Below are 14,750 nucleotides of genomic sequence, written 5' to 3'. Positions count from 1 at the left end.
TTGACTCGAATGAAACATACCTATGTCGAATTTCATCTATATACTCGTATATTTAGGCCAGTTATAAGCGTTAAAGTAATTTTCTGAAGGGAGTCCTATATAGGGGAGATCGACCCATAATTTACCCTATTCAATTATGGGTCGATCCTCATAAAATTTACAAGACAGAATTTGGTTCGTATTAAATTTATTTGTGTCGAATTTCACCGGTACACTCGTATTTTTAAGCCGTTAATGATCGTTGCAGTCATTTTCTGAAGGGGACTTTATACGGGGGCAGGGTCAATCATGGACCGATCCTCATAAAATTTTTTAGATAGATTTTGACTCGTATAAAACTTACTTATGTCGAATTTCATCTATATACTAGAATTTTTGAGCCATTAATGAGCGTTAAAGTGCTTTTGTGAAGGGGACTTTTGTGGGTTTATGACCAATATTTTGTTGTTTTACAAACGGAATTACAAAATCAATACACCCCCATGTATGGTGGGTTTAAAAAGGCTTAAATCGCACTTTAATCAAGTCAGACCAGACTACTAATAAAACCGATATGAATTGATTTGAGACTGGATGACTTTTTAAGGTTATCAAAACATGTTAATAGAAGCTCTCCATCCCTAAACATATTAAACTTAATAGCAAAATATTAAATACTAACAACACTAGCCTGTCAAAGCTTTTAATAAATACTTTCAAAAGCTAACATTCAAAAGTGTAAGCCTGGAAATTATTACCACCACTTGTAGCCAAGTGAAATGTATCTAAGATTGAACTATGGCGGCATTTAAAATCATCAAAACTTCAACTTTGCCTGTAATATAAAAACAAATTTTCACAACAGTTCAACGATCTCAAACTTATAGTTCTTAAAATTTTCTATATAGGGACAACTCTAAATCGAACCTTCATACTTCATAAATAAATTTAGAGTCATATGAAAAGATACTAAACTCACATTTAACTCATGTAACACATTTCATACGGCAGAATACATTGTGGATTGCTATATACTATTATATAGCAATAGGGTCGGAAAATTATATTGTAAAAATTATAAATAAAATGACAAATTTATATATAAAATTCTCAAGAAGGTGAAGGGTATACAAAGGAACTTGATAAACTATTTTCTTGATATATAATTATGTGTATACTTACCATATCGGCCATGATATTAGTTCGCAAACGGAAAGAACTCTCACCCTTACTAAAAAGGGCATTATGTTGACGAACAGCGGCTCGATTTTCTTCAAATGCAGATCGACTTCGCAGCTCATCATAAGTATGTAAATAACTTTTATTTACATAATTCTGCAATATTATTTATTTTTGTTTGTTTTTTATGTTTGCTAAATGTTTACATTAAAATACCTTAAATTCATCAAAATTATCATATTCTATTATACGACCATCTTCTTCCACATATGAGAATGAACTTTTGAAACTTAATAACATTAATGTCCATTTATAAATTAAAATGTTATAATTCATACTTGTTATTTTAACACTTTTAAATAACTAACTGATATTTAAAGCTAGAACTATTATTGTATTTATGTTTATAAAATTTTTATGCGGACTAAGCAAATTTCATTTGCATTTGTGTTAAGCTCATGTAAGCAGTTTACGAATATAAATTTTAATTAAGTTTCATATTATGTGGTTTGATACCATAAACCATATAGTACGATAGGTATATTAGTATTGTTGTTCGCTAAATCTACGTTTAGACTTGCAAAATTTTTTGTCAAAATATTTGTTGTAAATATTTTTTAAGTTGAGTCAAACTATATTTATTTCATGTTCAAACATGAAAAAATATTTAATGGTATTGTTTTATCAAACAGTGCAAAAATAATTTGGTTCAAATACACATTCGTGTTTTGCAACCACAGTATATAGTACATTTTCATGCAAGAAATTGTACCCTTCCCACTATAGTGGTGTAGGGTATAAAAACGAATTACCAATTTGTTTTAATTATAACCTATACCACTTTAATGGGAAGGGTATATTGGGTTTGTGCTGATGTTTTTAACGCACATTAATATTGGTCCTATACCCACCTTAAAGTATACCAATCGGCTCATAATCATTTTCTGAGTCGATTTAGCTATGTCCGTCCGTCCATGTAAACCTTGTAATCAAACTACAGGTCGCAATTTTGAAGATATTTCAATGAAATTTGGTTCATGATATTCTATTGTCCCAGGCACGAAGCCTATTGAAAATGGTTAAGATCGGTCCATTATTTCACCTGGACCCCATACAACTGTACCCCCGAATAGGGCTTGTAAACCTTATAATCAAACTACAGGTCGCAATTTTGGAGATAATCTTTTATGGTACCGTAGACGAAGCCTATAAAAAATAGTTATCTTCGGTTCATTATTTCACCTAGGTCCGATACAACTTAACCTGTCAAATAGGACTTTTAAGTTCATAATTATGTAAAATATACTCGTATCTCAACAATAAGCTGCAAAACCAAGTTCTATACTAGCTTTGATGACCCTTATGAACTTTATTATAGGGCCTTATTTGAGCCTAGCCCATATTAAAATCTCCCATCAAGATTTTACTTAAATATCCAGTTTTTTTAAACAATAAATGGCTTAAGTATATCTGAGGCAAGGTTAAAATTGCATACAAAATATTTTTGGACTTTATTTCATTTTATTTGTCCTTATTTCATTTATGCCAGAATTTTGAAAATCAAACAATTTTTAAAATATTGTATTGAACTTAACAACTAGTTTTGTCTGCTGATTGTTTTTCATAATTTTTATACCCACCATCAAAAAAGATGGGGGGTAGGTATATTGATTTTGTCATTCCGTATATAACACATCGAAATATTGCTCAAAGACCCCATAAAGTATATATATATTCTGGGACCTCGTAAGATTCTAAGACGATCTGGCTATGTCCGTCACCTAGAGAGATGAAAGTATTCTTTATTGATCAGAAATGTTTGGTATTGAAAATGGGCGAAATCGGTCAACGATTTCACATAGCCCCAATACAAATGTACCCTTCGGAATAATGGGTAGAAAGCTTCAAACTTTCACAGAATTTTGCACAAGTCAGTTTTTTTTACTTCCGAAATTAAATTCTAAATTATGGCGGACATAGGACAATAATTAAACCTACTCTCCATATAAGGTCCCCTTGAGAAAATGACTTTAACGCTCATTACTTGCTTAAAGAAACAAGTATATCGAAGAAATTTGATATAAGAAGTGTCTTACTATCCAAAACTTCTATATGAAATTTTATGTGGATCGGCTCATAACTGACCCTACCCCCATATAAGGTCCCCTTCATAAAATTACTTTAACGCTCATAACTGGTTTCAAAATACGCATATAGTAATGAAATTTCTCAGAAGTAAGTTTTATACGAGGCAAAATCTCTCCACCAAATTTTATGTGGATCGGGCCATAATTGACCCTACCCCCGTATAAGTCCTCTCCGTAAAATTACTTTAACGCTCATTACTGCCTTAAAAATACGAGTATAGCTATGCAATTTTACAGAAGTAAGTTCTTCACAAGTCAAAATTTATGTGGAATAGGCCTTATTGACTCTCCCCCCACATAAGGTAAAGAAAAGCGATGAAATTCAATATAAACATGACTTGTAGGAATCGTTCTACAAAATTTTACGAGGATCGGTCTACAATTGACCCTACCCCCATATAAGGCCCCTTTAGAAAATGACTTTAAAACTCAGTACTGGCTTAAAAATACTAGTAGATTTATGAAATTCGACATAAACCAGTTTTGTGTAAGCTAAATCTCTCTTCAAAACTCAGTGGGGATCGGTCCATAATTGTTCCTACCCCCTATTTAAGGAATCCATTAGTAAATTACTTTATCGCTTATAAATGGCTTAAAAATGCTAGCACAGCGATGACACTGATAAGTTCTATAGGAAGCGAAATTCCTCTACCAATTTTTATGAGGATCAGTCCATAATAACACAAACCCATTTAAATATTCACCCTACATATAATTTATCACTGTCAATAGTTAAACCCCCATTAATGGACCTTTTTTAAATGTTACCTTGATGTTCTCATTAATATCGATATATAACAATAAAATATATTCAAAATATCAAAGTTCATTTATAAGACAGTGATTTGATGGTGGGTATAAAAGATTCGACATAGCCGAATATAACACTCTTACTTGTTTTAAATTTTCCATTAATAAATAACGATGCGCTTAAACGCTTATCTTCACTATGTAAACTGGTTCTATTTGTTATGGGCTTCTTTCTTTGTTCTTCATTAGGTATACTGGTTATACTTTTTGAGGACTTCTTTCTTGGAGGCTTGACCTCCCTCAATTTCGACGGTCTCCGGCTACGTTTCCCAAACGATTTCTCTCTTCATTAGGACAATTGTATGTAAAATTACCATAATTCCCAAATCGATAACAATTATATTGTTGTCCATGGCGTGTGGTGTTAGACATTGTTTGTTATATTTTAAAAAGTTAATACATAAGTTTTAAAATTTTTCCTAGATCGTTGAATTCTCTTTCGAATTCCGTCCTCTAATTTTTCAAAATATCTTGCAGGGAGAAAGAATGATAAGAAATCACTCTTACTTGCCAGTTTATTAATGTTTCTGAACCATATGAGGGCATTTCTTGTGAGAATTCGGGCATAATTCTTGGTAACTGGCCTTATGGTATTTCATAGATTTCAGCGAGTTCTTCTATACGCTCGGAAAATGCTATGGGCTCACGACCTCTATCGTATAAAAGGTCTCATTTTCTGACGTGCTCAATTAAATTTGGCTTTAATTCGTTTGTTTGTTATACCGTAGACGAAGCCTATTGAAAATGATTAACATCGATCCATTATTTCACCTAGACCCCATACAACTGAACCCCCAAATAGAGCTTGTAAACCTTGTAATCAAACTACAGGCCATAATTTCGGAGATAATTCAATGAAATTTGGCACATGATCTTCTATTATACCGTAGACAAAGCATTAAATGAAGCAGTTTTTATATGTTATTGGTTTCAAAAATAAAAACCTAATTACGGTAGGATTTAATTTCATAATTTTGGGTGGTTAGGAATCCCGATATCGGGATCGCGGGATTTCTAAATACCGAAAAATCATATATATTAATACGCAAAACCAAAAGGATTGGGAACATTTTTCAGCTCTATTACTTGACCGATTTTCTTGCTTCCTTGGTCAAAATCGGTTCAGTATTTTCGGAAATATAAGCGTTTAAAGTTTCTACCAAAAAAAAAAATAGAAAACAAAATAAGAATGCAAAACAACAACACTGCATTTTTTCATTTTAGAAAAAAGAGAGGAGAGTGTGAAAACAGGTTACTTCTCTGTTGATGTTTTCTTTTTCTGTTTGGCAGTAATATTTTTATATCCACCATCAAAACAGATGGGGTATATTGATCTTGTCATTCCGTGTGTAACACATCGAAATATTGCTCTAAGACCCCATAAAGTATATATATTCTGGGACCTCGTAAGATTCTAAGACGATCTAGCCATGTCCGTCTGTCTGGCACGATAGCGTCCACAAAATAAGAGATATTGGGATGAAATTTTCCCAAAATATATTTTATTGATCAGAAATGTTTGGTATTGAAAATGGGCAAAATCGGTCAACGATTTCACATAGCCCCCATAAAAATGCATTATGGCACACATAAGTTTCATGCAAGCCAATATCTCGCAATCAAATTTTATGTATATCGGTCCATAATTGACCCTACCCGCCATATAAGGTCTCCTTCAGAAAATGACTTTAACGCTCATTACTGGCTTAAAAATGGGAATATAGCGATGAAATTCGACACACATAAGTTTCATGCAAGCCAATATCTCTCAATCAAATTTTATGTATATCGGTCCATAATTGACCCTACCCCCCATATAACGTCCCCTTCAGAAAATTACTTTAACGCTCATTACTCGCTTAAAAATACAAGCATAGCGATGAAATTTGACACAAGTAAGTTTCTTACTAGCCAAAACCTCTTTATGAAATTTTATGTGGATCGGTCCATAATTGACCCTACCCCCCATATAAGGTCCCCTTCAGAAAATGACTTTAATGCTCATTACTGGCTTAAACAAACGAATATAGCGATGAAATTTGATATAAGTAAGTGTCTTACCAGCCAAAAAATCTTTATGAAATTTTATGTGGATCGGTCCATAATTGACCCTACCCCTTATATAAAGTCCCTCCATATAATTACTATAACGTTCATTACTAGCTTAAAAATACGACTATAGCGATGAAATTTAACAGAAGTAAGTTTTATACTAGCCAAAATCTCTTTACCAAATTTCCCAGAAATAAGTTTTATAATAGGCAATATCTCTCTAACAAATTTTATGTGGATCGGTCCATAGTTGTCCCTACCCCCATAAAATCTCTTTAATGCTCATTACTGGCTTAAAAATTGGATTATATCAATGAAATTACACAAAAGTAAGATTTATACAAGTTAAAATTTATCAAATTTTATGTGGATCGGTCCATAATTGACCCTTCCCCCCTATATAAGGCCCCCTTCAGAAAACGACTTTAACGTTAATCATGGGCGTAAAAAGATGAATATAGCGAAGAAATTTGACATAAGTATGTATCTTAGGAACCAAAACCTTTCCACCATATTTTATGTGGATTGGTCTATAATTGACCCTACCCCCATATAAGGTCCCCTCCATAAAAATACTTTAACGCTCATTACTGCCTTAAAAATACGAGTATAGCGATGAAATTTCACAGAAGTAAGTTTCTCACAAGCCAAAATCACTTTACCAAATTTTATGTGGAACAGGCCTTAATTGACCCTACCCCCAACATAAGGTCCCTATCAGAAAAATACTTTAAGGCCAATTACTGGCTTAAAAATACGAGTATAGTAATAAAATTCGACTCAATTAAGTTCCTTCCTAGTCAAAAACTCTTAACTTAAATTTATGTAGATCGAGCCTTAATTGACCTACCCCATCAAAAAATTAATTACTGGGCTAAAAAACGAGTAAAGCTATGATATTCGATATAAACATGACCTGTAGGAACCAAGATCGTTCTACAAAATTTTACCGAGATCGGTGTATAATTGACGCAACCCCCATATAAGGCTCCTTCAGAAAATTACTTTAAAGCTCAGTACTGGCTTAAAAATAATAGTAGATTTATGTAACTCGACATAAACTTTTCTTTTCTAAAAAAACCGAAATCTCTCTATCAATTTTTATGAGAATCAGTCCATAATGACACCACGCCATATAAATTCCGCCCCAGAAAATGACGCGAAAAATACGAATACCACAATGCAATTCGACACAAAAAAATTTTGATTTAAAATCTCTCTACCATATTTTATGACTTTAATGCTCCTTAATGGCTTCAAAATACAAGTAGATCGATGGAATTTTAAACAAATAAGGAGCTGAAATCTTCCAACAGACTATTATGAGAATTGGTCCATATATGTATGTATAAATAACCCTACTCCATATAAAAATTAGCACTGTCAATAGTAAAACCCCCGTTAATGGACATCTTTCAAATGTTACCCTGATGTTCTCATTAATATCGATATATAAAAATAAAATATTCAAAATATCAAAGTTCATTTATATGGCAGTGATTTGATTGTGGGTATAAAAGATTGGGCATAACCGAATATAACACTCTTACTTGTTGTTGTTGTTGTTGTTTTTAACACGATTTTTATAATATTTTGAAAATAAGATTTTATTGTTTTTGCTAAATTGTGAATGTAATAATGATGTATTATGATGTGTGATACAAAAGGATGTTGGTGTTTGACCTGGGAAAACATTGGCGGGACAATAATTCTACATAAATGTTAGTTTTTAGGGATTTTAATGATGGACAAAAACAAAGCCTGTTAAAACATAAGTATGAAAGTTTAGTTGGTCATGTCGGTACATAATTCACCGTAATAAATGAATCAGTATATCGCTAATATGCATGTTTAGCACTGTGAAGATTTGAAGGGATTTGTGTTATTCTAACCAATTAGGAAAAATTTTAACCAATTAAGAAATATTAGTGTAAAGAGAAAACTGTATGGTTTATAAAAATAGAAAAAAGATGAAACTGGTGAAATACAAATCATGTTTTCTGTGTAAATGGCTTCCCATTTGGTTTAGTATTTACTCTTAAACATCTTTGCTTAAAGGCCTATAGTAAATACAACTTCATAGAATATCTACTATTAAATTCGATTAAAATACATTAAAATTTATTTTTTATAAGAAGTCTTTTCGAGTGTTATATGAGAGGTTTTATACAACATAAACCTGAAGGATGGACTTTTTATTCTAAAGACAGCAAAATAAATTAAAAAAAACACAATTATTTAAACATACGATTTTAAAAATTAAAAGTGGTTGTTTACGCCAAAAACAACATATAGCAATTTTTCCTTACTTTCGTTAATATTCCATATTTCCTGCAAACCCTAATTTCTTCTTACATATATAAATGCTGATTGCTATGTGTTGCAGTATACAAATAATTGTCATAATGTTCTAAAAGAAATGTCATGGTTCGTAAATGCCATAAATGCTTATTTGCGCCAGATCAAATTCTAACTCCTAACAATACAGTCCACCTATCCTTGGTAAGAATTCCTTTGTCCAACAGTTTAATAAATATACATAGAAAAAATCCTAATTCTATTGTTTTATTTCTTTTCCTTTTCTTTCATTTATTAAATTGTACTGAGTACAAAATCATTGGGATTTTGTTTCGGCTCAGAGAGTTCAGCATATTTTCCTTTTCTCCAGCCTTTTCCCTCTTACTTAAGAGATTCACACAAACATTTGGTCCAGTCGAACCGGATTTATATTGGAAGTTCATATACTCTCGGAGATTTCAACTCCTATGTGGATTTCCTACCAAGAAATTGTTCCATCTACACCTTTATTCATATTTCATCAACAACATATTACAAAGGTTAGTTTGTTTTCTTTTATTTTGCATTTCTATTTTATATTACAAAGTGCATAAGAGTGTTTGTGAAGTAAAAAATTGTCCAAAGATTAAGAGAATTTTGTAAAATAATAACAAAATTCGCGATTTATAAAACCAAAAAGTGTGTGCAAAACCATAAAAAGCCGACGTCAATTATATTTTTCTTTAATACTTTGGGTGTACAAGACTTAGCTGCTACACTACTTTGATACTCTAGTAAAATAGTGAAGTGTAACGGACATTTTCCATTAGTGTCTTAAATTACAGTCTACAGTAACAAGTTACACTTTCCTACATACACAAAGTAGGGCTGTTATTCGTTTCTCTTGTATATATTTCCTTCCCTCCGTCGGCTCTAAATAAAATATTATCCATCAATAAATTCTCTTTATTTCCATATTTTAATTGCATTACAATTCCCTGTAATACAAATCCACACATTTATTTACTTATGTAATTTCTCTTACTATTTTGTTTATTTCCAAAAGATATTATTTCTGCTTGATGACATTACCTACAATTGTCCATATCGATTTACATACGTTTGTCCGCCTGTGTATTACATTGTCCATCATCCATAAGCATTACACTCGTTAGTGGGTGTGTATATAAATGCAATATATTTATTTTCTTTTTCCTTTTCTTCTTTCTTTTTCAATACGCAACTGATCGTCATTAAGCCTTGATAGATCGTTAAGGTCATTAATGTCCTATAAGATATTTTGTTAAATAATCAATATATTATCTTAGAATCTTGTTGTATTGATTAGATTTCATACATTGTTAAATTAATTTAATATTTAATCTAATTATATCATATTTTCTTATTAAAAAAACTGTTTTTTCGATCACTTTATGTATACATAATTATTAAAATTTTTAGTGCCATTTTGCATATTAATAATTCTGTAAATTTAGAATTTACTTATTATTGTCCAGTGAAATTATACAGTTTTTCTACCAAATACATTTATGTTATTATTTCATACACTTTTTCATGGTCTCCAAAGGGTTAATTGAATTCAATTGTAAACAAATCTCATTTACATTATTGTTGTTCGATACATAAAAATCCAGAGCTGTAAAACTACTAATTGTTCAAAAAATTAATTTTTCCCAAGTGGTTGTTTTTCATATTTAGTTTTATAACGCGATTGTTTGTCATCCAAAATTCTATATTTTTCTAAGATTTGTCCAACGTTTTTAAGAGAAACGATTCTTTAAGTTCCAAATTTCCATTTTTTCCAATAATAACCGTCAATATGTCTCTAGACCATTTTATCCGTCTTGCCGGCAGTATTATTGAATTCGAGGCTGACTATAATGAAAAACGATATCCCATAAATTCAATTCATGCACTTGCGATCCACAAAGATAAATTGAAGTCCACTTGGAATCAAATCAAGTCAGCATATGATAAGTTTTTGTTCGATAAGGAAAATGAAGAAGAGTCCGACAATGACGAATCCGAAAATTTAGAAGCGTTTAAAGAAAAGTATTAAAATACTTACATAGCTTATTGTAATATCCTTACTAAGTTATCCGAATTGTCCGATACGCTTCGTGTTCCGTCTCAACCCAAAAACAATACCATTTCTCCAAATTTTCCACCGGCTGTTATAAGTCAGGCTTCCGATTCCAATCAATTTCATCGTTTCAATCTACCTCCATGTGAAATAGATGTATTTCATGGTAACTATGAGTCATGGCCGACTTTCCGAGATCTCTTTACGGCCATGTACATTAAAAATTCCATACTTAGTCCGGTAGAGAAACTTTTCCATTTAATCCAAAAGACTTATGAAGAAGCTAGACAGATTGTCCAGATAAGTCCTTTGACGAACCAAGGCTTTGATTTGGCTTGGTCTAATCTTACCAGTCGGTTTGAAAATCGAAGAGTCCAAGTCAATGGTCAGCTTAAAATCCTATTTAACCTGCCTTGTATATCCCTGGAATCCGCACAATCCATACAAAATTTGCAACGGGACATTAATGCATGTATATCCATTCTAAAACTCCATAATATAGACACTGACAGTTGGGATCCAATTTTTGTGTTCCTTTGTTCCAACAAACTGCCTGATTCGACATTAACTCTATGGGAGCAAGGTTTAAAAGATAAGTCTTCCATTCCGAAGTGGTCGGATTTCGATGAGTTTCTAACAAATCGTTACCGTACTTTGGAATCAGTTTCCGAAATCCGTTCCACTCTTTCCATGCCTTCAGCATCCAAATCCAAAGCGTTAAATATTTCATCCAACGTTTCCAACAGTTCTTACCGTACTTCAAGCCCGAAATGTCAGTTGTGTCCCAAAGAATTTTATCCGATACGCAAATGTTCTACATTTTTGCAAATGGATTACTCCCAGCGCATTGATGAGATCAAAAAGTTAAGTTTGTGCATTAATTGTTTCTCTAAGACACATTCAGTACGGAATTGTAGTTATCCTACTAATTGTTTCCGATGCAACAAAAGGCACAACACTTTACTCCATAGAGATTCCGAAACATTCACAGACCCATCTGCTCCTGGTACAAGTTCCAATTTAGATCCAAATGTCGAACCATATGTAACTCATTCTCATTCCATTACAATACAGTCTACTAGTTCTGGAGCTGACATGGTTCAATCCTGATTTTCCTCAAATTCAGGCCTGAATCAAACTGTATCAGCTAGTGCTCATAGTCAGTGCTCATTTGTCCTAAGTTCTGTTTCTAATCCTAGTACACAGTTGTCGATTACGGCACTAGTTGTTCAACAATTGTCGGGAAACCTTCCATCTGAAACCCTAGACCATTCGTTATTTTCCAAACTTCCTTCTATCCAGTTGGCATATCCACAATTCTATAAAAGTTCAGAGATAGATATTTTAATTGGTGCAGATTTCTTCCAATCCGTTATGCTACATGGAGTTATACAAAAGGTTTGTGATTCATTAATGGCCCAACAGACTATCTTTGGTTGGATCCTAACCGGACCCGTATCCAATTTCAACATTGCTCCTTGTTCTATAATTTCAAACTTTTATCGGGTCTCTTTCTCCCAAGAGACTTCTAATAACAAGGAAATAACGAATTTTCAAAAATCTAGTAATAATAGGACGAATGTGATTTCAAAGAAACTGAATTCAAAACGAAATGTCTTATCAAGTTTTTCCCCAACTTGGTTTTCCATTTTATTAAAACTTAAATCCGTTTATAAACTTTTATTTGAGAATTACTTAAATTGTAAATTTTTATTAAAAATTTCTCATACGTATTTTTTGAAAGCTAATAATTTATATTTGCTACTGAGTGGTATCCTAAAACTAAAATGCTATAGTCCAATTCATTATTTGTATAATATTAATACCATTCAGATTTTACGAAATACCTTGAAAACTTTTATCCTAAAGTCAACATTTTGCAAGTATGCGATTGTCCTAAAAACGGATACAAAAATCCTTGTGGATCCGACGTATAATAAGATCCATTCATCCTTATTTCAAACTTGTCCAAACGTAATTATCCATAATTACGATATTTTTAAAGTGACGTCTTACCTAGCTATTCGGACTTTATTCCAATTAGCCAATTATAGAGATGCTACTTATCCAAGGGTACATCTTATACACAGTAGTTTCCTCTATACCGATGGCCACTCAATCCCGAAAGTTACGATATCCAATATCAGACTTATAATAGCAGAATTTTCGATGACAAAATGGGACGAAATTTTGTTCATTCAACTTCAACATTTTGCACATGGAGGTTTCCTAAATGGTGATGAGAACAGCAATCCGAAGGAGATTCTTGTTTTCTGGAAGAAAGCTACATCCCTACTTGCATTTCTATCAGACAATCCGAAGCGTATTAACTGGGACCTTTATCCAAGGGCGAAATATTTATTGCAGTGGCCTTATTCCAGATCCAATTGCAGGACTTATGAAATCCGAAAAAGTCTGGTCCATACTCCTAACGCTAAAATCCTATTCCTTGGGTTTTGCTATGCTTTAGAAAAGGCATATGCAGCCGCGTTAAACGTACGAATAGCTTTGACATTAAGATTTCCAGTCACTTAATTTCATCCAAAGAAGAAACAGTTCTACATGCAATACTCCATTTTGCATATTATCCAATGTTCAAGAACTGTATTCCGACTTTCATTTATACAAAACTCAAGTTTTAAACAATAAAATCTATATTCCAAAGTACACGACACAAAACACTCTAATTTCAAGTTTCCAATGCACTTAGTAGTAAGCAAAATGAAAACAAACAAACCTGAATTTATTCTTAACTTAATATATTCAATTCCTTAATATTATATTTCTTTTTCTTTCAAAATATGATATTGTATTTTAAAATTCCATTTTGTAATTTTTAGTACAATTCAAAATCCTATATTACTTACTTATTATTCATTTTTTTTCAAGCAAAAATAAGTGTTTATGGCTTTCTTCCTCCATTTTCCTACATGTATACTGTAAGGCGGGCGGTAATGTTTACGCCAAAAACAACATATAGCAATTTTTCCTTACATTCGTTAACATTCCATATTTTCTGCAAACCCTAATATCTTCTTACATATATAAATGCTGATTGCTATGTGTTGCAGTATACAAATAATTGTCAAAATGTTCTAAAAGAAATGTCATGGTTCGTAAATGTTATAAATGCTTATTTGCGCCAGATCAAATTCTAACTCCTAACAATACAGTCCACCTATCCTTGGTAAGAATTCCTTTGTCCAACAGTTTAATAAATATACATAGAAAAAATCCTAATTCTATTGTTTTATTTCTTTTCCTTTTCTTTCATTTATTAAATTGTACTGAGTACAAAATCATTGGGATTTTCCTTTTCTCCAGCATTTTCCCTCTTACTTAAGAGATTCACACAAACAGTGGTTTTATTCCAAAAAATCGTTTTACTTCATATAATAAAGGAACATAATTCCACTTTCGATCAGGATGGAATCCTTTTATAGTTCTTATAGCAATAATTGCAAAATTTAATGACTTCAGAAGTAATGAATTTGGAATCAAATAAAAAAGATGAATAACCTATGTTAAAATCATTACTTATGTAGGCTATAAAGGAATAGTGCTGGAAAGGTTCGAGATTGTTTACGACATACTGTTCATGAAGGGGCATGTGTGATTGCTGGAGGAATTAGCAAATTGTTAAACATAGGACTTAATTTAAAACTGGGAGGCGTTTAAAAAACTTGGATGAGAATGAGCAAAAATCAAAAGATGAAGAACTCAAACAGTATTAATGAAAATAGTTTACTAATTATACTGTCAGTAATGAAAATAACATATTGTACGATTTGAATAGATTTTAATGAATACTTTTGTAGAGAATAATAATTCGAAAGAAGTAGTATTCTATGATTTTGGTTTTAAAAAGTTCAAATAAATTTGAATACTTAGATTTTACACTTCTTTCAGGATTAAACTAAAATGTATCACATTTTCTTAAAGAATACGTTGATCAGAGCAAGTTATACTCATTGATAATAGCAATTAATAATTTTTGACAGACATTTCAACTACGAAAATAAATTTTCAAAAAATCTTAATAATTAACCGACAAAAATAACATTTTCTATTTAATATTACAATATGAATACATTAAGTATGTGTTTACTAATACAGAAAGCATTTCCACAAGTATTTTGTGAAAATTTTGGAAAACAAATTAATTCAAAGTACTAAAAATAAAAAATAGTTATTTATTTCCA

At 31.7% G+C, this 14,750-nt stretch overlaps 2 protein-coding genes across 2 annotated transcripts; one reads left to right on the top strand and one right to left on the bottom strand.

The window, feature by feature from the left end:
* Window positions 1–796: 796 nt before the first annotated feature.
* LOC111681277 lies at window positions 797–1,494 on the bottom strand. The gene is made up of 3 exons (XM_046949247.1): window positions 1,375–1,494; window positions 1,162–1,314; window positions 797–814 (listed from the first exon to the last, which is right to left on the bottom strand). The coding sequence occupies exons 1-3, from the start codon at window positions 1,492–1,494 to the stop codon at window positions 797–799; spliced, it is 291 nt and encodes a 96-aa protein (XP_046805203.1).
* Window positions 1,495–10,284: 8,790 nt separating this feature from the next.
* LOC111681260 lies at window positions 10,285–11,658 on the top strand. The gene is made up of 2 exons (XM_023443014.2): window positions 10,285–10,503; window positions 10,561–11,658. Exons 1-2 carry the CDS (start codon window positions 10,285–10,287, stop codon window positions 11,656–11,658), a joined length of 1,317 nt encoding a protein of 438 aa, XP_023298782.2.
* Window positions 11,659–14,750: the final 3,092 nt, after the last annotated feature.

This window comes from Lucilia cuprina, chromosome X (genome assembly GCF_022045245.1).
Source record: "Lucilia cuprina isolate Lc7/37 chromosome X, ASM2204524v1, whole genome shotgun sequence".
NCBI lineage: Eukaryota > Metazoa > Arthropoda > Insecta > Diptera > Calliphoridae > Lucilia > Lucilia cuprina.
This window is presented reverse-complemented; position numbering and strand designations above follow the sequence as displayed.

Coding starts and splice junctions, on each gene's coding strand:
- LOC111681277 (XM_046949247.1), bottom strand. CDS start 1,494: ATGAATTATAACATTTTAATTTATAAATGGACATTAATGTTATTAAGT. Junction 1,315..1,374: donor ATAATTTTGATGAATTTAAG/GTATTTTAATGT, acceptor ATAATATTGCAG/AATTATGTAAATAAAAGTTA.
- LOC111681260 (XM_023443014.2), top strand. CDS start 10,285: ATGTCTCTAGACCATTTTATCCGTCTTGCCGGCAGTATTATTGAATTC. Junction 10,504..10,560: donor ACGAATCCGAAAATTTAGAA/GCGTTTAAAGAA, acceptor ATCCTTACTAAG/TTATCCGAATTGTCCGATAC.